The sequence below is a fragment of the Botrytis byssoidea genome (genome assembly GCF_014898295.1).
Source record: "Botrytis byssoidea strain MUCL 94 chromosome Unknown BBYS_005, whole genome shotgun sequence".
NCBI classification, from domain to species: Eukaryota; Fungi; Ascomycota; class Leotiomycetes; order Helotiales; family Sclerotiniaceae; genus Botrytis; species Botrytis byssoidea.
The window spans coordinates 1,525,952-1,549,789 of NW_024065846.1; the positions used below are offsets into that span (position 1 = coordinate 1,525,952).

The following is a 23,838-nucleotide window of genomic DNA, read 5'->3' on the forward strand; positions in this document are numbered from 1 at the left end:
GAGAAAGTTGACAAGGTGATAAGGTAACAGTTACCAGGCATATTGACAAGGTGACAAGGTCACGACGTGATCACTTCTAGAAATTCTATATTCTGTCCCGTATAGTATAGTAGATGGAGATTATGCCTTTGAAACCCGAACCAATAGATAGAAATGGCTAATTACGAGACCCATATTTGATTTGTCAGAGCTAACCCATAGAACCCAATTAAAATAACATCACTCTGAGGGAATTCACCCGGTCTTAGAAACGTATCGTTCATCGTGAGAATCCCTTTCGACTCACGACGACTAGGTGTGCTAAAGACCCCTGGATATTTTAACGTGCGTACTGAGGGGCAAATGAAATACCTATCGATAAAGGTGCAGATCTATTGTGCCGCAACTAGTGTATTAATGAATGCTGGATAATGTTGCAATGCATGTGCAACGTCTCAAACCTTGGAAGTCCTGATTCTTGAGACGATTGACTACATCCTGCATGGCATGACTGTGATGTTCCGATTTGGTCCATTTTTCTGCATGTCAATACTTGATTTGTATTTTGTACTCGGGCTCGCCGACATTCTTCACGTACATCTATCTTGATTGCGTAGCATCTGATGATTTCGTCGAATATGTTCGCCCCGGAGTATCAAACAGCATATTTCCCTAGGGGAAGTCGGAACATGCAGTCTACAGCTTTCTTCAGCGTCGGAACGAAAGCGAAAGTATTGGCGCATCATCGCGAATGTGATTGCTTCCAGTATTCGACTAGTCCGGAATATGCAGTGAAAGATGTATGTCTTGGAGTTCAAAATTCTAGCTAAAACTCTAGCTAAAAGCAGAAATTAAATTGAACAAATTCCATAACGCTCAGAATCGTTTCATTCAAGCACTTACCCAGTCCGAGCTAACAGCTCTCTGCAAGATTTCTAGGTATAAGACACAAGATATGTTGTTTTGTGGGACGATTATCAGAGCCAATTGATTTATAACTTGTAGAGACTTGACTTCTTACGACCCCCTTTTATTCTTTCTTATAGACCCTGCGCACTTGTCGTATCCTATTCTGGTTGATTTCGCTCTCCCACCTAGTATGGATGATCATCTTGTTTCGTCCTCGGCTGCTTCCATGATCTGTACGTCTGCTGTTCTTCCATGCAGAGTTCAAGAGCATTAGAGATACAGGTATATCGATACTGTTCTCTTCTAAGTTTTACTTTCTCAACGATACACACCATTGCAAGCAATCAGGGCTTTGAAGAGATTTCATCAAAGCAACGTTAGTAGCCACTTATAAACTTACAAAAACTGGCTCAAGGAGTCAATTTCAATGTTTCGGAGAGTTCACGCAAGAGTAGCAGCCTGAATGATACCAAGTCGTAGTACCATAGCTCTCAGGTTTCAAACTTATATTGGGTATACGTCCAGAATTTGCAGTACTTCAAATCTGATGACCCATCTTTTTTGTCAATTCTTCTGAGTTGAACCATACAAATGGACTGTGAGCGAAAGTGAGTCATTTGACTTCATACCAATAAAGCATAATTTTGATATGGCACTCTTCTACGAGGCGTCTAAAAACACTCAAAGCGTGCTATGAGATGCTCTAGTGATGGCCTGACTTGATTGCCTTTGGTATGCTCCTCTAACTTCACAATGTCATCGACAAGTCACACCCCTCTTCTCAGCCTCCACATTCGCAACTCATTCAATTAGCAGCATTAACAGTCAATTGTACTCGAGGACTGTGAGTAACATTTCCTCGCCCATCACACACTGACTAAGAATTTTCTTATCTTTTCTGCTCTTTTCGCTTTCTAAACTCGTGTTCTGATATTTCAGCCTAGCATATTTAGGCCTCCTGGAATGAGAGGAATATCTTAAATTGTTCTGAAGAGGAATAACAAGTATTGCTCTCTGAAGAGAAATAGAAAGGAACAGTGAAAGCTGTGTTCAGAAGAAGGAAAAACTAAGAGGATGTATCATGGAAGGTGCAAAAGGGCAATCTTCAAAATTCCGAAAAGCACTTGCTCGACTACCTTCAGTAGTGAGAGATGCTGTTGTTTCTAATTCTATAAATACCGAAACTACAAAGACTGAAATTCAATACGGAGAATCTACATCGATTCAGTTGATGAGCACTGATCAGAATGACGGCAATATCGCAGCATCGAATACGCCAAGTATTTGTTGTTAACCCTCCCTTCTTAGGCCAACTCGCTCCATTATTCTTGCCCGCTGAGTTATCAAGATAAGTTCTCGAATGATTATCAAGATTCCAACAGTGATTCGTCTACTCCCCTCAATTGTCAGGAGCAGGCGCGCAAGAGGAGAATCAGGGTATACAAAATAGCAGAGAGATAAACCGAAATAATGTCTGCAATCTAAGAAGGGACATCGATGTGTATTCTAAAGTGAGGGAATCTGAAGGAAACAGATATACAATATCCTATCTGAGTACTGTTGATCTAGTCAAAACTCAAATTTGACAGCTTGCTGCCCGTTAATCGAATCGAAGCAAGGAGACTTTGCGCATTACCACGGACCGACAGGAAAAAGACCTTTTTAGAAGCTCGATATTCTCAATCTATAATGTCCGTGTATTCGCGGATATTTTCTTTGTGCGAACCACAATATCGGAAGGTCGATTGGCATAGAGCGGAAGCAGAGTTTGAAAAGCTTCAAATTCGCTTTTTGGGTACCAGGCACAGATTGCGAGAGGAACAAGCAGCCGAGGGATTCGGAATACCTATATCGGACAAAACGATGAAGGGGCGAGGTAATGTGCCTGATTGTTTCCGAATCTTGGGCTTCATACCAAAGTCAGATTGTATCTGACATCGTTTCCAAGCACACCGCACTTCTCTTGCACCTCGCTGATCCAATTTGTTGTGCAGAGATGCAATGCATTGTCTAAAATATCCGATGATGAAATGGAATAAATGTATTCGTTTCATACCTAATCGACAAACCGTGGGCTTCTGTGCAGGTTGCCGTACTAAAATTATTCTATCTAAGTTTCGTCATACTCTCGACTTATCAGAAGCTCTTATCAAGCAAGTAGCCATGTATCTTGCGATAATTACGAGCTGGTCAGTTAAGCTTTTGCTTCTCGGAAGCTAAAAGAATACATATCATTGAAAGCCCACTTGTACCTGGCGTCCAACAAAAGGCTTAATGTATGTAAGACGGCAGAGCAACACGAATGACGATGATTGGTTTGTTGCCAGAGGGCATATCAGAGATATCAAAGATATGAAAGATAACACTATCGTGGGGGACTTATCTACTTATCTACCTACAGATATGATGTGAATGAAACCAACTATAAAGATGATGGACCCTGAGGATATCAAGACAGTGAAATGATCATCTCCGCGGCCAGGAACCGATTGAAGAATGCTAAGGTTAATAGGACTCACACACACAACTCTGAAATAATATTTCTCGAGGAACAATTATTGAATCTGCTATAACCTATTGTTGCCACCAATTTTGCATACCTAGATAGTCTGATGAACACATCTTCTCTAGTGTGCATGGTATGGTTACTGCCAAACGGGAACGGAAACTCGTACAAAAAACACCAGGCACTTATTTTTCAGCCGTACATCGAAATAGAAAAATCGTGACAGCGAGAAATTCCAGACGAAGTGACCGCGGAGAAGGAAGATACATATAACGTGGTTTATCAGTGGATCAACCATATCAGTGGATCAACCACTTTTACCTCGAATTATTATCCTAAAGCTATATTATTCAATAATGATTAAATTAATTAATTAAAATTATAAAGATTCTAATAATCTAGGATTTATTATATTATTTTGATAAATCCTTGTATTATACTTAATCTTTTCATATTTATTATAATACCAATTAAAAAATACTTTTTTATTAAAATTCCTCCCTTTTTGATGCTTATTGTGTTGAATTTGAATATTAATTTTTTGTTAAGATAATATATCTTTAGCCTTTTGTTTAATAAGTATTTCTTTATTATATAATTAAATCTTTTTAGTATATTAATATTTACTTAATATTTTATTTGTTTTTCAAAGTATATAATTCTTTATATTTAAAAGTATATTCTTATAAGCTAATTTCTTTATACCTTTAGTTAAAGTTAATATAGTTTTAAATATAAATATAGGAAAACTTAATTGATAATAAACTATTTGAGATTTTATTAGAATTGATTATGAAAAAGCTTCAATTGAATTATAAGATGTTTAAAAGATTTAAATATTTGAATTAATAAATAAAGAAATAAATATACAAATTCGAATATTTAATTTCGAGAATATAATTTGAGGATTAAATAATATTAAACCTACTCCTCAAAAATTAGTTTTTATATTTTGAGCTATAATTGATTATTGATATACAACTTTAAAAGCTATAAGGAATTTAATCTTAATAATATAATTGATATAAACTTTAATAAATCCATCAATTTGATAATCATATATCTATTTCAATATATTAAAATAATCAATATCAAATAATTAAATTAAATAACTTAAATGTGGTGGTAGCTTGATTATTATAATATTATTTGATTTATAATATAATTGAAAAGATATTGATTTATAATTTTTATATTCATTTAATACTAATATTTAATATTTGCCCTTTATTCAATGAATTGTATATTTATCAAAATGCTTTAATTATTTTAATCCTATTTCATTATTTATTCATTTATTAGAAGTAATTTTGATAGTCTAATCTATAGAAAAAACCGTTTTTTTATATATTAATTAGAAAAATAATATTGTTTTTGTATAATTAAGAATAATAATATAATTTCCCCCTCTTTATTATCATATATAATTGTTGTAGCCTATTCTTTATTATCTAATTGTATTATCTTGCTTTTGTTATTTTATTTAGTATTAGTTATTATTATTCTGGGATATATTATATTTATTATAAAGCTAGTTTTGTCAAAGTTATAGAAATCACAATCGAAAATATTATATTTTGCCCGTATATTCGAAATTAAATGAAATTAGTTTTTAATAAACTTGGGATTTTTGTAGAAAGTTTTTTGAAAATTATAAATGTGATTAAAATGTATTTCTAATTTTGTATAATATTTTACAAATCAATAAGCCCAGAGCTTTCTAATCTTTCTTACCCCTCACATTTCGAATATATAATTCGCTATATCTTCAATAATATTTAATTTAAATGAAAATCCTTTACTATCTATATTAAATATATATTAAATAAGTATCTCCTCTTCCAATTCAATTAAATTATAACTTTTTAATTGATTTTTAGTTATATTAGATTTACCTCGAATTCTATTATTCAATATAGATCAAAATATACCATAGAGTTGAGCTGTTTTTTGAATTATCAATTTTTTATTTGATTCAATAGTTTAAATAACTAAGATTATACATACTTCTTTAGAATAACTTTTTATATTTATTTATAAAGAAAACACATATCAAAAATAGAATAATAATTTGAGATAAAAGTGGCCGATTCACTGATATAGCCGACCCACTGATAAACTACGTTATATCACAAATGCAGAATCGACAATCTCCTCCATTTCTTTTTCACATCCGAACTCGAAATTTTCCCCCACAATCCTTATCTCCAAGGTGGGTCGATTCCCGTTCTCGGCTTCGCTAAGCCTCGTCAAAGATAAGAAGCGACGAGGCGACGACACGACTTCCTCATTCATGCTTTTCTCTACCCTCCAGCACCTTCAGAGCTGCCTCCAACCAGTCTTTGGTTGGTGATGACACCGATTTGATAAATTGTAGCAACCATCATTGGCTATCTTGAAACTAAGGTTTGCTTGAGCCAAATTTCTTTTAATGAATGTCCATACACATTCAAATCATGGGCGCGATAATTCATCTATGACGGTGCCTGTGATTACCCTCTATCAAGATAAACCCAGAGATAACCCCAGAGCACTATGATATATACTCGGGGAAGCAAATACAGGATGCTTGGGAGTAAGGATGCAAAGACGCCATCTATTTCACGGTATTGCTTTCTCGAGCATTACTTTCAGCTCCTGAGTTACATGGATACTGGAAAGAATTCACAATCCAAGTACAAGTTATTAAGAAGTGGTCAATATTGTACCTCAACATTCCACTGGTTACTCTCTCTCTCTCGTTTTCCCCTTATAGCATTGCATATTCAATCATATCAACCGTGTATAAACCCCAACAATGATCTCGACCCCGACCTCGCAAAAATAGATCTCCCACGCCAAACCATCCCGGAGATCTCTGGTATCCCAGCCTCGAGATACACATCTAGATAGTTTGACAGCCACCAGATATTGGCGCCCAAAACTTCCAAGCTGGAGTGCCCTATATTCGGTTCACCTACACTGCACCCGGCTTGCACCTTATCTATCAAGCACAGACGAGGCGTTCCGTACCCGCGCCAAACTTCTGGTCGACCTTCGATCTGCACAAGGGACTGATCCATGGCATTATTACCTCGCCCTATAGATTCAACCTAAGATTGCTCTGCCGGAGATGCTTCAACTACCAGTGGGCGAGCGTCACTTATCTATGATCTCAGGCTATATCATTTCATAATTTATATATGCGTTCAATTTCCTTATTCAGATGATCAGCAGTTCATAACAGTCTGTATTTACTCGAGTTGAGAATCCGAGAATCAGTCGTGTTCAGAAACACTCTAGACAGAGCGAGTCTCAATTGACAACTCTCATCTCATCTCAGTCACCATACCAGCTTTGCCATGTTCAAAATCCAAACACTCTGGCAAGCGCCAGAGATCAATCCAGTCAATGGGAAAGCTCGATCTATCCCCATCTTTAATCCTTTCAACAAATACGGCAGAGTGTTCTTCTTTTCTTGGTGGGGCTTTTTGATAGCCTTTTGGTCTTGGTTAGTCATCCAACTCCCTTTTGTTTATTAACATCACATCATGCTAACCCTTGTTTCAGGTATGCTTTTCCACCATTGGTATGACCTAGTTCTATCGTTTGTTGTTCTTCGCTTCCTGACCTGTTCTAGCTATCTCTCACAATCAAGAAAGATCTTCATCTCACTCAAAATGAGATTGCAAATTCCAACATTATTGCTCTTGTGGCGACGTATGTATAACAAACTTCATGTACAGTGTTTATGAATACTAACACTCATCCTACAGACTCCTCGTCCGATTAGTCGCAGGCCCATGTTGCGATCATTTCGGCCCCAAGGTTACATTCGCAGGATGCTTGCTACTCGGAGCCATTCCGACTGCTCTTGCCGGCACCGTGACGTCTGCAACCGGCCTTATGGTCCTTCGATTCTTCATTGGTATACTCGGCGGTTCTTTTGTTCCATGCCAAGTATGGTCCACTGGTTTTTTTGATAAGAACATTGTTGGTACCGCCAACTCCTTGACTGGAGGCTGGGGAAATTCGTAAGTAATTACCTTGATATACAGAACACCCCACTTGGCAACTATAGCATGCTAACATCTGCTCACACAGTGGAGGAGGAATAACTTATTTCGTCATGCCAGCCATTGTCGACTCTCTGATACTGAACCAAGGGCTCACTTCCCACGTCGCTTGGAGGATATCCTTCATCGTCCCCTTTATTCTCATAACCACGACGGCCATATCAATGCTCATCCTCTGCCCTGATACCCCAACTGGCAAATGGTCAGATAGGCACCTCGCCGTCCAACAAAATCTTCGAGCTCACGGCATCCACAGCCCCTCGGACAATATAGTATCCGTACCTGGCTCAATCACTGACCGCAAGCCTGATAACATCCATTCGCCCACCCATCCCGTCTCATCCTCAAACTCTACATTCGGCAATGAAAAACGTCTCGAAGAAGAAGCACAAATCGCATCCGCCAAGCATAGTACCGCAGAACCATACAACAACGAAGCTCCCCTCCCTCCCCAAGAAATGCTCACCATCGCTCGCGGCGAAGTAATCCAAAAACCCTCTTTCAAAGAAGCCCTCAACGTAATCCTCACCCCACAAACCCTCCTCGTCGCCTCCTGTTACTTCTGTTCCTTCGGCGCTGAGCTAGCCATCAACTCCATCCTCGGCTCCTACTATCTCAAAAACTTCCCCAAACTAGGCGAAGCCGGAACCGGTCGTTGGGCAGCCATGTTTGGTCTTCTCAACATTGTTTTCCGTCCCCTAGGCGGAATTCTCTCCGATCTCCTCTATCGCAAAACAGGAAACGTATGGACGAAGAAAATTTGGCTACACACTCTTGCCATTTTCACCGGCGCCTTTTTGATCGCCATCGGACTCACGGATTCACACAGTCACTCCACGATGTTTGGGCTCGTAGCAGGCATGGGACTTTTTCTTGAAGCAGGCAATGGGGCGAACTTTTCGCTCGTGCCCCATATTCATCCATTCGCCAATGGAATCATCAGTGGTGTCGTTGGCGCGTGTGGGAATTTGGGAGGAATCGTATTTGCGATTATTTTCCGCTACGAGGGAAAGGATTATGCGAAGTGTTTTTGGATTATTGGCGTCTTCACAATTGCGGTCAATGTAGCAGTGTCTTGGGTGAAACCTATTCCGAAGGGACAGGTTGGCGGGAGATGAGATGCGCTTGTTTTGTTGTCTTTTCTTTTGGACTACTCTTTTCCGTTTCTTGTGTTGTATGATATCTTTGAATCTTCGGCGGGAAAAGTATATACCCGTAGTTCTAGATTCTCTCATGAAGGGTTAGAACTGACGAGGATTTTTGACGGAGCAAAGATTCAAAATATAACAAGAAAAACATCAACTATGATAGCTTTCTTAATATGCAGCCAGCTCATCACCGTGATCTGCCTCCAAATTCGAATGTCGCTTAAAACAAAGATTGAAGTCAACATGCACATGTCTTTCCTTCTTCCCCTTCGCTATGTTTTCAAAGCAAAAAGCATTTCAAAATACGAAATAGATTTCATTCGCCCTACCATGCCCGGATTCGTCAATTTATCCGGTGTCTCCTAATATAATTGACGAAATAGCCATCCCTCCATGCAACCATGCATGCCTGTTCACATGATATACTCCGCGCAAAAAGTATCCGTCCTTCCCATCCTATAATTCCCTGCACTTTAGCTTTTGAAGTGGTGTCCCCCCAATACAAAAGAAAAGAGAAATGTATATAAAGTGTTCGCTTCTCCCGTATTAAATCGTATCAACATTCCCTATTGCCCCATAAAACCCCATGAAAAGACCTATCCTATCCCTATTTTCATACTCACCTGAGTTATTAAATGATACTCCTCGTAACCAGCGCACGCCTTCAAAGTCTACCATGCCTTGCTTTAAATATAGCAACCTTATCATCATAAAATAGAATTTCTCTTAACCTCAACCTCACCTTCCCCTTACCATCACAATCACTCGCTCCATCCCAGCTGTCCTCGTCGCTCTCGCCGTCGTCATGTTCATCACCATCCGATAGCTCATCCTCTGTCTCGTCTGGATCAATAGGAGCAATAGCCGTCCCATTATCGTCTTCCTCTTCATCCCCTTCATCGTCGTCATCATCCTCACTCCCATCGTCATCCTCCTCCTCATCATCGGTTACAGGTCCACCATTTGCAGCTGATGTGTGAAGATCATGCGAAGGAAGTAATGGTTCTTCGTGGGGGCGATTCTCCAGTATCTCGAAGCATTTATGCGATATGCCTACGTAGCAAAGTTCGACTTCTGGGCGGAGGAAAATTACGTCAAGAATTTGGTGAGCGAGTTCTTTGGGGTCGAATGCGGGTGTGATGTGGTCGGCGATGAAAGGGACACTGAGAGAGCGGAGATGGGGTACTTGAGGGAGGCGTTGAAGGAAGTGGTGCTAGCCATTATTAGATATTGCAATAAAGATGCAGCGATTTCATGTTGACGAGGTTCGGAATGTACGTCAAAGGGTTATCCTCGGAACACTTACCCAGTCTTTATAGTCAATTGCAATACTTAGCTCGCGGAGATTGCTCATACGGCCACTAGTGATGAAATTCAAGACATCGCGGTTGGGCATCCAGGCTTTCCATTTGGTGGATTCGACTGGACTATTCACATTCCTTGGGGGTCTTTCGGAGCTATCCAATAATAGCTTTTTAAGACTAGCACGATGTCTCTTGAGTGGCCCCCGATAGATGGATTCCTATGTTCGCGTCAGCACTCCACTAAATACTCACACATATATAGCTTACGATTGTGACCGTCGAGTTTGGTGCTCGTTTTCTGTCTTGCAAGAATAGTGTTTCTAAGGTGTTTGGCGCCAATGTTTCTTTCAGAAACGATATCAGAGAAGGAGATGCTGCATCAGTATGGATCTTTTTGAGATTTAGATGATACAGCATTTGTGTGCTGTGCTTTGTCGAGGTATTATTGCCTAATGGCGAAGGCGCGAAATGCTTTTTGAGTATGGACCAAAGCTTATCGTGATGTGGACAGTCGAGAATAGTTAAATTAGTCAGAACTGACCAATCGAAAGCTCTATGCAGTACATAAACAGATAAAGGAACTCTCTCCAGTTCCAATGTTTGCAGACGTAGTTTGCCCTCAAGTCTGTCTCTACCAACGGGGAAAATTTCCGAAAAATGTGCTTGTTTTCTATTCGACGATTGAGAACGTCGCAAAGGAGGTTCTGCAGGGATATCGGAAGGCACAGGTGGTTGTAGTGTGTCATTGACCGTAGTGTCATTATCCGATGTAAGTTGATGTTCGGATATCAACGCAGTAAGCGAATCCATATCAGAGTGAGGCGCTAATAGAGTGCTCGAAAGTAAATCTTCATGGCCAGGATCAAGATTGTCTGGAATAGACACTGCTTCAATATTGAATTCTACCCCCTGTGGATTCAGTGCCCCTGACGCTACTGGAATATCTTTATCGCTCCAGCTTGGCTCCGTATAATCATTCCCGGCAATTTCGGGGAGCACATTTTCTGCGGCGTCGATGCTACTTTGTTGGGGTTGCTCCTGGCTATTCGCCATAAAAGAGCCAAGTTTTGGACCCTTTGTCCTCTCACTTTTGATTCTTCGTTTGTTCCGGATATCGAAGATGCGACCCACGATGGTGCCTAGTACCCCACCCAATCTTCGCTCGCCAATCTTACTGGCGCCGGGCCACTTTGCCTCGTGATCAACCTGTTGGAGCTCAGGCCCGTCCCATGGAAGAGCAAAATCGCGGTGGGTGGCCTTCGCAGAGATGCCAACACGAAGTTCCCGAAGTTTATCCTTTGAACGCTCTATCAAAACACTCATCTCGTCTAGATAATCTAGTTCGTCAATGTCCAACACAGACAAGCTTTGTAATGGAGGGAGAACGCTAAGTGTAGGATACTCCACACGGCCTTGTGAATATGCCATGGTTTGTACGGGAGCCGAGGGAATTATTGAAGAACCGGATGGTAATAACCAGCCTATCGAGGTCATTGTCTTCCCAGCCAACATTTGATTCGTAGTAATGGATGGTGTGCTTGGGTTTTGTGTTGAAGACATGTGAATAGCTTCGGTATTATCATGCCACCTGACCCAAACACGTTCTAACCGACATTCTTGTTTTAGACTCTTATATTGTAAAGAGGATAGAGCAAGCCAAACGTCTCTCAACACCCCTGTTGGCATATCCCAAACAAACGTCTCTAGATTGATCATTCTAGCCACGGCCAACGCAACAAGCGTTCCTAACATCTTCCCACTTTCTTTAGTTATGAGGTATTCCTGTACCCAGTCGGTAGGTCCGTTTCCAAGGGAAAACTTTCTAGTAAACTGCGGATATTCATTACCGACACGCCTAGGGATGCTCGAGGACTCTGGTTTGGTTTCATGGCTGCAATCTACAGAATTGTCTGTTCCGCAATGCTTGCAAACAAAAGATTGTGTTGAATTTGGGTTCGTGAAGGCATTGCCCATGCAGAGAGTAGAAAGTCCATAAGTAAGCGCATCGACTCCGGTCCTCGGGTCAGATGTAGCATGTGCATCGGGCCAGACGATATCAAACCGCGAGTATATATAAGGTATTGCTAAATTATGCAGAGCAGAATGGGTGAGTGCAAGAGAAGTCAAGTCATTGGTATGAGTAACCTAGATGTTCCATCAGCTTTGAACGAGGTGGGTGAAAAGTGAATCAATAGTCTACCTCCTTCACAATTTCTTTGAGAACATCCATGGGCAGATCCAATAATCGAAGAGGGCCATTCCTTTTCTCCACTACAGCAGACCATTCTTGTTCTTTATCCTTTGGTAGTAGGTTGGCAATTTTAGTCCTCGCATCGACCATAGCCTCGTCAGCCTTTCCGGATGTTGTTGGTGTAGCCATTACACCACCGGAAGCAACGATATCAGGTAACAAGGAACTATCAAATGATTGTGCAGCGGCGGAAGTTTTAGGGCCAGAAGGGGAAATTTCATCGGATTGTGATACAATATCATCGAGTTGGGGATCAGGAGGAGGAACGTGGGCTGTCATCGCGTTGCAGTATTGAGAACTGAGTAGATGGGTTGTATATAGAATCGATCACGGTGATGGTAATAAGTAGTACTCTCCCCTCGTTTGAGCAAGCAGCATACTTGAGTGACATGTAAATTGATCATATAATGATTTGAGTCTCTGCGATCAAACCATTATCCTCCGTTGATAATTTCTGGCTCTGGGAGAAGGGGGCTGGAAGGAATTAACTGTTCAAGTAGATAGATAGTATTAGGTGGTTGAAGTTCGTATATCCATGGGCAGATGAATAGCGGTACAATGAATGAACCTTATGGAGTAAGTAGGTATGTGCTTGGGAGGCCAATGGATACAGCCAATTGCGGCATCGAGCACATGTGCCACTAATACGAATGCCTAATGAGTGAATTTTCAGGCACCACTATCTTCCTCCTTCCTCCTAGGAACTACTAGGTAATAACTCCAGCTACCTAGGTATGCACCTAGACAGGCAATATTAGCCACTGCACTGAGGTACGTACCTATATAAAGTTGTTTCGTGTTTATAACGGCAGAAGCATTCTCAAACTTCACTCTCTATTGATGTACCCAAGGACTTATATATAGGTAGGCCCGGTAGGTAGGTTTATGTACCCAGGTATTTATATATAGGTAGGCTCGGTAACTACCTAGGTACTCCATTCTGTTTGATAAACAATTGGGAGCATTGAACAGATGATAACGACAAGAAGCTTGAGATCCCCATACGCATAAGAAAGGGATAAGGATCCATCAGATAGATAGATAGACTACGGGGGAGGCATGGAAAAGATACGACAATACAAAGATACGAAGTTTCAGTAGTTATTTGTTTTTTTATTTAATATCAATCAATGTAGGGGGGAAATTGAATAACAAAACATCATCTGATTCTGCATCTTTTTCGACCCCCATCCCCCCATCCCCCCATCCCCCCATTTCCAATCCACGGTTTCTTTGATATATAATGATACCTACCTAGAAGGTACCTACCTACCTACCTACCTAGTACCTGCTTTCACTACTCTACTCTACTACAACAGAATAAATACATATCAATATTCAACATCACATTCAAATCCCGGGTTGGCACATGTGCACACACCACTTCCAAGAAACAAACGTGGAACTTGTACTTGTCTCGAGCTTGTCTTGTCCCTCAAAAACATAAGCAGCGCAGCGCAATCACCACCCACCACCGCACACTCGTCAGATCAATTTAAAGAGCATCTGACACCCTGGAATTATAGATTACCAGATTAGCGACCCCTGGAACTTAAGCTTTTCTCCTAATCGTCCGTCCGTCCTGATTCCTCCCCATTTTCATGAGCCTGGCTGGCATTTGGCCTACCGTTACCTCTTACGCCTCTCTCTCCCTGACATCTACCATAAAAAAATAAGTTACCGCAATACCTCGTTACCCCATTCGTCCTGTGCCTGTTTGAATTTATTATCGCATTTCATTGTCAAGATATATTAATGTTCTTACAACCATCATACACAACCAGAGAGTTCTGCAATCTGAAATCGCATACCTAAACATTGGGAAAAGATAAATCTGGTTTCCTAAGGACATTGAACGAAGACTTGGTATCTACCCCCTCAAACTTCCCTTCCTCTCTGTATACCGGTCGCATAACTGCTCTTCAAGAGGACAAGATGTCGTCCGCCTCTCGAACTCGACCCAACCGTCGGGTCAACAGTCTTGCAAATAATGAGCGCATGTCCATATCTCGAAATAGTTCTCGATCACGACCGAAAGCTGTTGGTTATACCGATGCATACACATTCGCCCTCAGGGTTGCATATCTGCACCACCTTCTTCAACCTCGACGAAAGACCAAGCAATACGTTCCCGCAGAGAGAAAGATTATTTCAAGGAAGAGTGTCATGATAGGAGAGTTGATGCAGGATTTTTCTCTCATGAAGGATACAAAAACCAAATTCCCCCATGGATTTATGTCGCAGCTAGAGAAGCGCTTGCAAGGAGTCCTAACAGGGACTGAGAGGCGCCCAGAATACAAGGAGCCGGCTGTCAAGAGAACCTTCGCAGAGGCCTATACAGCTCTTACTGAACCAGGATTTCGAAAGCGGATGGACAAAGAGAGACGTGTTGAAGACTTGGTTTTGATATTCTATTCAAATACCACTAAATCTTTACAAAAGGGCAAAGCAGCGGATGATGAATCGTGGAAAGCCCTTGTGGATCGCCATGTGGCTCTGTTCGTGAGACTGATTAGTGCAACTCTGAAGGATCTGGACAAGGACAAAGATCGACCCGAGCTGATGAGTCGTTTGTCAACCTTGGAGAATAAGCTATTGACGAATTCGCAAGATCTATATGTCAACTCGTCCACTGCTCCTGGCGGGGGGCATTCCATTGAAGTGACCGCACCAGTAAGCTACGATGTTAAGGATATGCCTATGGCACAAGTTGTTGGAAGAATATTCGGTATGAGTAATTCAGAAGTTCAAACAGACATTGACTTGAATAAAAGTATCTGGACGGAGTCCGCAGCGCTCAATGATCTGAAGTCTTACCAGCATTGCTTGAATGCAAACACTAAACGAACTCTACGAAGCGAGGATTTCGACGTTGAGGAGGGATACCAGACGTGGAAGAGGTCAGAAATACCAGAACTTTCGGCCATGATTTCCGAGATACTTCAAGCTAGGCCGGATCTTGTTAAGGCCTCCGGCAAGAATAGAGCTCTCCCACCACTCCCACCACTTTCCATGACCACTTCAGGTGCTGAGGATCAAGCGTATGCAGATTTGGCCAAATCTATAGCTATAACAAGCCCCATAGATGGAGGCTCTGGCTACAACTTTGAACAACCCGCAGACATGTCTTCATTGTCCCTGGAGGACGATGAACCCTCGAAGATATTTTTGGAAGAGTCCACATTTACATTTATACCGACAGATACACGAGCATACTATCGAACAATCTTGACTTATGCCATGACCTATGATCAGATCCATGCTCAAGCTGATGGCGCCGAATCTCAGCCTCTCAGCAAACAGTCTCTAGAGTTGTTGACCGAATTGTGTGTTCGCTGGAGGATTCCACAAATCTCAAGGCTCGTTTTGTTCTTAGATGTCGCAAGCCAAAAATTCTTGGACCAGGAGATTGGGCTCGATGAGCTTGATAGCGCCTTTGAATTTATCAAGAACCCACCGTCATCTTTGGAAACCAAACGTGCAAATACGCATACACATTCTGCGGGTCTGACTTCTTTCGATCAAAATGAATGGACGATACATGATTTTGCTTTATACCGTCAAACTTTGACAAGTTTACATGATGCACTTCTCCGTGATCTATATGATCTTCTACAACATTGCTATGAAGCTAAGCCGCCTTCTCCTGGCCCAGTCCTGCTTATCTTAGAAACCCATATCAAAAACGATCCCTTATTCTCAACAAGCCCCGGTGGCTACGACACTTATGTCGAACAGTTGATTGAGGGTCTTAAATCTAAAGCGGCAGAAGTGTATAGGGAATATCTTGAAGCAGAGGTTCCTCAAAATCAAGAGGAATGGGAATTCTTCCATGTTGTTCAATTGGGGAAATCTGTGGTAAAATTATGTGAGCGAATTCAGAAAAGATATCGGAAAAATCCCGAAATTATGGGTGTCAATCCTCTAACGATACTTGTCGAGACGATGTTTCCTAGCTTTGAGGATGATGCGAATGATTTGATCCAGAGAATCTTGCACGTAGCACATACCAATGAAAGCGAAGTCCCGCTACAGGATGGGTTTGACCTGTATAAGGAGCTTGTGGAGATCCGCAGTATCCATCACAATGTTCTACCCAGTAGATCCTTCGCTTTCAATATAGAGGATTTGCTTGCTGACTTTGTTTGGCGCTGGATTCGCAGTGCTGATGCGAAAACGGTAGATCTTGTTGACCAAGCTATCAAACAAGATCAATTTCAGGTTCGCTCGGATAATCCTGACCAAACTCCATCAGATGATGAGCGTCATAGTGTGTCTATCATCGATATATTCCGTCTCTTCAATCAGATGGCTGATCAGATCTTCCAACTGAATTGGGCCGACACGATCCAGCACGCCAAATTCATGACAGCTCTGGCGAAATCCTTTGGCATTGGATTGGCGAGATATTGCGAAGTCCTCGAACAAAAATTCTCGAAAGAGATGGACAGGCTGTCTCCCGCGCAAGAAGCGGCTGCGTCACAAACAAAACAGGAGAAGTGGATGCAACTGGCTAAAGAGGCTTGGAATAACAAGGAAAAGATAGAACCTTTCCAGTTCTACCCCGAAGTAAGTTCGATATATGCAAGTGTAAAAGGTCATACTAATGCAGTTACAGTCGTTTGTTAAGCTCAACAACATCGAATATGCCGTGCAGCAACTTGATGCACTTGAGAAAACAATAAACGTCGATGCATGTGCAGAACTTCTTGCCAAAAACGCACCGCCGGTAGAGAAAAAGAGAAGAGCTGCGAAATATGTCTTTACCATCAAGATTGTGGAAGGCGAGGATCTCAAGGCTTGTGACCCTAACGGTACTAGCGATCCATATGTCGTTCTTGGTGACGAATATCAAAAGCGCTTAGCCAAGACTCGAGTCGTGATGAGAAGTCTCAATCCTCGGTGGGATGAGTCCGTGGATATAACAGTTCAAGGTGCACTGAACATTATTGCGACAATTTGGGACTGGGACACATTTGGTGACCACGATTATGTTGGAAGAACTTCTTTAAAATTGGATCCAGCTCACTTCAGCGACTATATGCCTCGCGAGTACTGGCTTAATCTTGATACTCAAGGTCGTCTGTTGTTACGTGTCAGTATGGAGGGAGAACGAGATGATATCCAATTCTACTTTGGTAAGGCATTCCGATTGCTAAAGAGAACCGAAAGAGACATGACGCGAAAGATCACGGATAAGGTACGTTTAAGCTCATCAACAATTCTGCAAGTTCATACCATAAACTAACGATTATAGCTTTCGCAATATATTAATAGTAGTCTCTCGCATGAAGCTCTAAGGGGCTTACTATCCCGAGGCATTTCAGTAGCATCGGTAACTAGTCTCTGGAAGAACAGACAATCAATAGCTCCAACGTTGACCCCTCAAGACGTCGAGAACGCTTTAAAGCCACTGTTCAATTATTTTGATGAGAATTTCGCTATTATGAAGCAGACTCTAACAGATGCATCCATGATTATGGTAATGACTCGACTATGGAAGGAAGTTCTCATCGCCCTCGAGAGTCTTCTAGTTCCACCTCTCTCAGACAAGCCATCCACTCAAAGACCTCTCACACAACAAGAAATGGACATTGTTTTCAAATGGCTTGAACTTCTATTCGAATTTTTTCATGCCCGGGATGAGCAAACTGGCGAAGCAATGGGAGTGCCCGCTGATGTTCTCAAGTCCCCTAAATATTCTGAACTCGCCACACTTAATTTCTTCTACTTTGACAGCACCGATAACCTCATCCGCACCTCGGAAAGAATGGCCACTGCAACCGCTCAACGTGCTCAGCAACAACGCAATCGTCTTTCGGCGCCTGCTACTCTCGGTGCTTCTTTTGGAGGACTTATGGGTTCGACTTCAATGCGCAGGAGTAAGAGTATCATGTTGAGCAGAAATTTGGGAACTATGAAAAAGGCCAAGGAGGAGAAGAGGAAGCAGGCACAGGCTGATCCGAGTGACGATATGATTTTGAGAATTCTAAGGATGAGACCGGAAGCAACAGCTTATTTGAGGGATAGGAGTAGGCAGAAGGAGAGATTAGCCGCAGCTGCAGCGGCCGAAATGATTGTGAGACAAAGTTTGGCAAGTGGAGGTGGACCAAGATTTGGAGCAAATAATTTACCTCGGAGATAAAGGAGGTTGGCTCTTTTCAATGGAGAGAAAGATGGGATCTATGCATGACAGGAAGTAATTATGAGTCTATGACAGGAGACGGGATAAGATGGTAGGCGTTATTCTTTTAACTGAGAGATACCACTGGCATATTTGTTTTGGGATTTAGATATTCTTAATCCCTTTTCTCTGAGGTTTCGGTGGGGTTTGGTGAGATTTGTTTTATTACTTGGAGGATTTGAGCAGAAGATGGGAGGTTTGTGGAAAGATATTCGGGAAAGACAATAGGGGTAGACACGTAACTAATTATTGAGATGATCATTTGAAGATCTCGCAGAGATGGTATTTGTGTGCAGGTTGATTGATGGATGGATTTATGGCGGCTAGGGTTTGGGTTTAAGTTGTGACGATTGCTTGCTTTGCTTTGGTTTTGGCTCGGCTGGACTGGATTGGGGTGGAGGGGGCAATGAGGCGAGGGTGAGGGTGAAAGGAAGGGGCGGTGGCTTTGTGTATATATGTATGTAGGTCAGGTATGTAGAAATACTGAGATATTAATTCGAAAAAGCTATGACTTGGAAAGGATTGTATATGTTGGTTTTGTGGGTGGATGGGTGGAGGGGAGGAAAGGGGAGGGGAAATGAAACTGGTGAGTGAGTGAGTGAGTGAGTGAGTGAGTGAGATGGAGTATGATTATATGTTGGGAGGGAATAGCAAGCAAGTACCGAGAAAGATCTCGAAAGTTGTAGTAGTGTAGTTCTCTTTTTTCAAATATACAAGGGAGTTGGTTGTATATATATAGATATGTGTGTATGTTCTATCTATGAATAGGTACTAGATAGGTAGGTAGGTAGATACTAAAAGAAGCAGAAAAATCGGGATTTAGGAAAGGCTTATTTCCTTTGGGGTAGGGGGAGGAGGATGGGGGGTTAGGTATGCTATATATAGGTAGGTGAAGGGTAGCTATCTACTTAATGCTATTTTTCTACTGACTGACTGACTGACCGGCTGATTTGTGGGTGGTTGATATGATTTGATGCGATTTTGATGTATAAAAACATTAGGGGATTTTGATATCTTGATATTTTGAGATGTGTTTTTTTGGGTGATGGATGGGTGGCTGGTGGGTTGGAGAGGAGGGAGAGGAGAGGAGAGATTTGTGATTGTAGTTGTAATTATAATTGTAGGGAAGAGGGGTAGAGGGGTAGAAGGGTAGAGGTAGGGAGAGGAGTAGGGAGAGATGTAGAGGGAAGTTGATGTAGAGGGAAGTTGATAGGGAAGTAGGTATGTAGATATTTGTATTTCTCAAGATAGGAATCAGAATTAGAATTGGAATTAGGATTAGGATTAGGATTAGGATGTATTCGTAATGTTTTTGTGATTTTTATAGGTATATACTAGGTAGGTGTGTGTACAAGAGGGGAACGTATGTATATATATTATTGCACTGCCGGCTATACTATATTGAGCTATACTTACTTACTTAGTATTCAATACATACATTTCTGAATTCTAGATTTCATGTTTCGATTTTGGATCATTGGATCATTGGATTATTGGATTATTGGATTATGGATTATGGATTATGGATTATGGGATATGGGATATGGAATACCAAATCGAGGAACAGCGAACAGCGACCAGCAAACAGAACACGCAAAGAGGCAAAGAGACACAGAGCAAAGAGGCAAAAAACTAAAATGGAGAATGAGAATCCGATACTGGGATGGAGACGGGGATTGTTTTTATACCCAGTAGTATACCCAGTAGTAAGTACCGACTGGGATTTTTTGGTGGTGTGAAGAGAGAGGGGGAGTAGAGGGGTGTAGAGAGGGATGAGATGGCATGTAGCCAGTAGATTTGGATGGTTGGATAGGGCTGTTGTGGTTGATTTACTGGGAATTGTGGAAATATGGAAATATGGAAATATGGAGGGGGTGGGTAGGTGGGATTTGTGGAATTGGGATGGTGTGTGTGGTGTGTGTGGTGTGGTATGATATGATATGATATGGTATGCGATGGCAAGGTAAGGAAGGTAAGGGATCTATGGCGGGGAGGTCGAAAGAGATGCATGTAGGGAGGGAGGGAGGGAGGGTATTGGGCTGGTATGGGGATGTATGTGTTCGTTGGGCTGGAGAATGGAGGATGGAGTCTGGAGTGTTGAAGATGGGTGTATTTTATTGTGTGTGTGTGTGATGGAGGCTGAGGGCGAGATGGAGATGGGAGATGGGAGATAGTATGTTTGGTATGATATAATATGTTTGATAGCAAGACTCGTAGATAACACGACATAGCTTCTCGATATATGTAACATAATATAAAACTATGTTTTATTTTATAAAAGGAACAAGCGTCTCAGGCTTCTCAGTCCTGACAAATGTAAATCATTATATATACGACGAGACATTCACACGGTAAGTACCTAGTAAACAGGTCTGAGAGCCCGCACCACAGCTGATGAGAGAAACAAATGGAGACGTGCTATCTATCGGTCGATCTACAAAATGCACATATTCTTTCGTATATGTATCTAGTGGAATGTCCTTCGACCGCTGCAAAAGATCCGAAGCGCCGGCCGACTCGTAGCCGAGCCTTATTTATGGGGATGCGAATGGGATCGTGCTGGTTAGGGTATAGTTATGTGTACTAAGTAAGTATTTCGGACTGGGCAGCTCGGGCAAGCGTGGCAAGCATGGCAGCTCGGTGCTAAAATAGGGAAAGAAAGGGTCCACTGTACCAAGGATTTGAAGGACCCTGAGATTTTGGGAAGGGCAAAAGAAAGAATTGACTCGCATTTTGTGATGGGAAAGGGTTTTTCGGGGTTTGGAGTGGCTTGGTGCGTTGTTTTTCGGATTTGAGGGATGGGATTGGTTTTTGGAGAAATCTGATGAAGGAATGGCAATGGGGAAGGCGAAGAATGACTTTCTTTCTTTGTCACTGACTGACTCACTGACTGGTGATGTGTATGAGAATTTCCGTAATTGTTTTGGTGACAAAATTTTATAAAGAAATTGAATTTAGATCAGCTCAGGGCGTCATAAAAGCCAAGAAAAGGAAAAAGAAAAAGAATAAAAACTGGAGCTTCTTTGAATGAGGCTCATGGAGCATGAAGCGGCTCTTTCATGCCATGTTTTGCTTTGTTGGCCTCGGTTTTGCCGTGTGTGAAGAAGCTATTGATGGATGGGTTGAAGCAAAGCAAAGAAAAAAGGTTTGGTAGGGTATGTCATAATGTCAGGATATCTTATTAGTAACGGTAACGGATTATAGAGCCTGTGAACCAAAATCCGTACAGTACGACGGAGTACACAGCCTCCGCATGGATTTTGATAAGGGGGTTGAGTTGATGACCATGCCAGACGATGCCAGTCAATGCCAATCACGACCGGTACGTCCGTAGACAATTCCCACTCATGCCATTTGCGCATGCAGATTGCACAATCCCCGAAGTTAAGCAAAAGACGAACTATTGGTGCTTCATATTTCGAAGGCCGCTTTTTGAGATGGGAAAAAAGGAATTGGAGGGGCTCGAGGGCTTCTCGTGCTTTCTCGTGCTTCCGTATCATCGCACACGTTGGGTGGTGGTTGAAGCAGCGGTGTATTGAAAAGAAAATGGGAAGTGCTAACCGAAAAACGTCCCATCAGCTAGTTGGGTGGATGTGGATGCTTAGGTAGGTTCGCTTTTTCAGGCAATAAGAATTAAGTTGATGCATGCAACTGTTGTCGATCCCTTCTCGAAACTGTCACCAAAGTTTGATTACACCAGGCCCTGTTGGTCGTAAATCTTGGTCTGATGGAAGCGGAAAAGGAAGATCGGGCGCAGAGATCTACTTGAATGATCTATAATCTGAAACGTTTCAATTCTGTGATTCCTGCGATTCCGGTGACGCAGTTTGTGATTTGACAAATTGACATATCCAGGCTTGTAAGGGTTCAAAAGATTAATGACTCTTTCTCTTCGATAGACGATGGCGGCCTCTGGTCTTGAGTCGGAATATATCGAACGTTCTAACTTCTCTCGCTCTCCAGGTTTATCCCCAGATTATACCGGTTTCTAAGATTGGCTGCGTTGTTCGAATCATGCCAGGGACCCAACGTGTTGGCAAGGAAGCCTCAGGAAGGGAAGGATGGAATAGATGGGATGGAGGGATGATTGATGAACATTACACACAAGGAACCGTTATCCCAAACTTGGCGATACGAAGTACACAATGAAAAGGCTAAAAAGCCTCAGCCGTCAGTGTCAAATCGATCTCACTCGTGATGCATTCACAGACGCGTGATATGATGATTGAAGTATATTCCACTTTAACTTGGGCGAAGATAGGAACTAAGTACCTATGCTAACGACATGGCCGAGTACTGCGTCTGCATATTGAGGCGAGCAGCAGATGGAAAGAAGGGTCATTGGGTAGAAGACAAGATCATTTCCTCCAATATAAAGCAGAAGCGTCGTGGGGTGAATATGTCGTGGTCAGAGTGGAAGAATGTGAGATGGGATACGATTCGCTCGTTCCCCTACTTGGGTATGGATTGGCAAATGTATCCCTGGGACACACAAGCCATTCAGGATTCTTACCTTTCTTTTTATCCCTTGCTCGTTTGAAAAGGTTGAATTTGACGTTTCCTCTCTGATAGGTTGTAATATTGAGAGGTCTTTGGAGCGGAGAGGAAGTTGAGAAGCCGGTGTGTGTGTGTGTGTGTGTGAGTGTGTGTACATTGTACCTAGGTATTATTTGATAGTATGTATAGTCGAGCGAAATAAGGAAATAGCTAAGAAGAGAAGGGAAGCCGTTTGTGATGATTGTTTGATAGGTATATTTATAGTTAGAATGAAATGGATTTTCTTTTGTTTATTCTTTTTTGTTTTAAATTTGAATCTATTAAATTTCTCTTTCTCTTTCCCATTTTCCTTCTCATTATTATTATGTTCTGCCATTGATAGCGAATCTTGTAATAGATAAATCAGAATGTATAGGATGTCTATATCTAGGTAGGTAGTGGTAGCATCCATAGTAGCATCCATAGTAGCATTCCGTACACTTGGGGCCTTGGGCATATCAAAATAGCGGAAGGTTTGGTCCCTATGGAATATGAGCGATAAACTGGTGAACCCCTCGAGCCCCTGTGATTAAAGAAGTTACAAAGTGCCTCCAGGGCTAGTAGATAAGTGAAGGAAGGGAATTTGGGGGAACCCTGAAAGGAAAAGATCGCAAACCCATAAAGCCATAATATACAACGTAGCAGGGATAACATACTATTATTATTATACGATACTACGAAGTATCCTATACCATCCCATATCAGACCATAATACAATCAATACCAACAAATCAATACAGAGTACACGCAAATCGATACCAGTTCTAGTATCAGTACCATCCATACAATACAATACAATACCGAAGAGAGAAGCTTCCTCTACCTCCAATTTCCTCCCCAACCGACAATACCCAATTGTTCATACAGTGTAAGTATAGAAAACACTCTCTTTCTTTCTTCACGCACACACACTCCAATACAAAAACACAAAAAAAGAGAGAGAAAGAATTGAAATCTTCCAAGACG

The 23,838-nt window shown here is 41.8% G+C and overlaps 3 protein-coding genes across 3 annotated transcripts; 2 read left to right on the forward strand and 1 right to left on the reverse strand.

Annotated features, from left to right (window-relative positions):
* Positions 1-6,735: 6,735 nt before the first annotated feature.
* EAE97_003285 (uncharacterized protein) lies at positions 6,736-8,567 on the forward strand (the record flags this gene model as incomplete). The annotated part of the gene is made up of 5 exons (XM_038873797.1): positions 6,736-6,884; positions 6,944-6,962; positions 7,014-7,093; positions 7,150-7,407; positions 7,478-8,567. 5 exons carry the CDS (start codon positions 6,736-6,738, stop codon positions 8,565-8,567), a joined length of 1,596 nt encoding a protein of 531 aa, XP_038735660.1.
* A 694-nt stretch (positions 8,568-9,261) lies between these two features.
* On the reverse strand, positions 9,262-12,431 carry EAE97_003286 (uncharacterized protein; the record flags this gene model as incomplete). Its single annotated transcript, XM_038873798.1, has 4 exons — positions 9,262-9,810; positions 9,904-10,119; positions 10,169-12,046; positions 12,102-12,431. The coding sequence occupies 4 exons, from the start codon at positions 12,429-12,431 to the stop codon at positions 9,262-9,264; spliced, it is 2,973 nt and encodes a 990-aa protein (XP_038735661.1).
* A 1,656-nt stretch (positions 12,432-14,087) lies between these two features.
* Positions 14,088-18,297, forward strand: EAE97_003287 (uncharacterized protein; the record flags this gene model as incomplete). The annotated part of the gene is made up of 3 exons (XM_038873799.1): positions 14,088-16,721; positions 16,771-17,352; positions 17,410-18,297. 3 exons carry the CDS (start codon positions 14,088-14,090, stop codon positions 18,295-18,297), a joined length of 4,104 nt encoding a protein of 1,367 aa, XP_038735662.1.
* Positions 18,298-23,838: the final 5,541 nt, after the last annotated feature.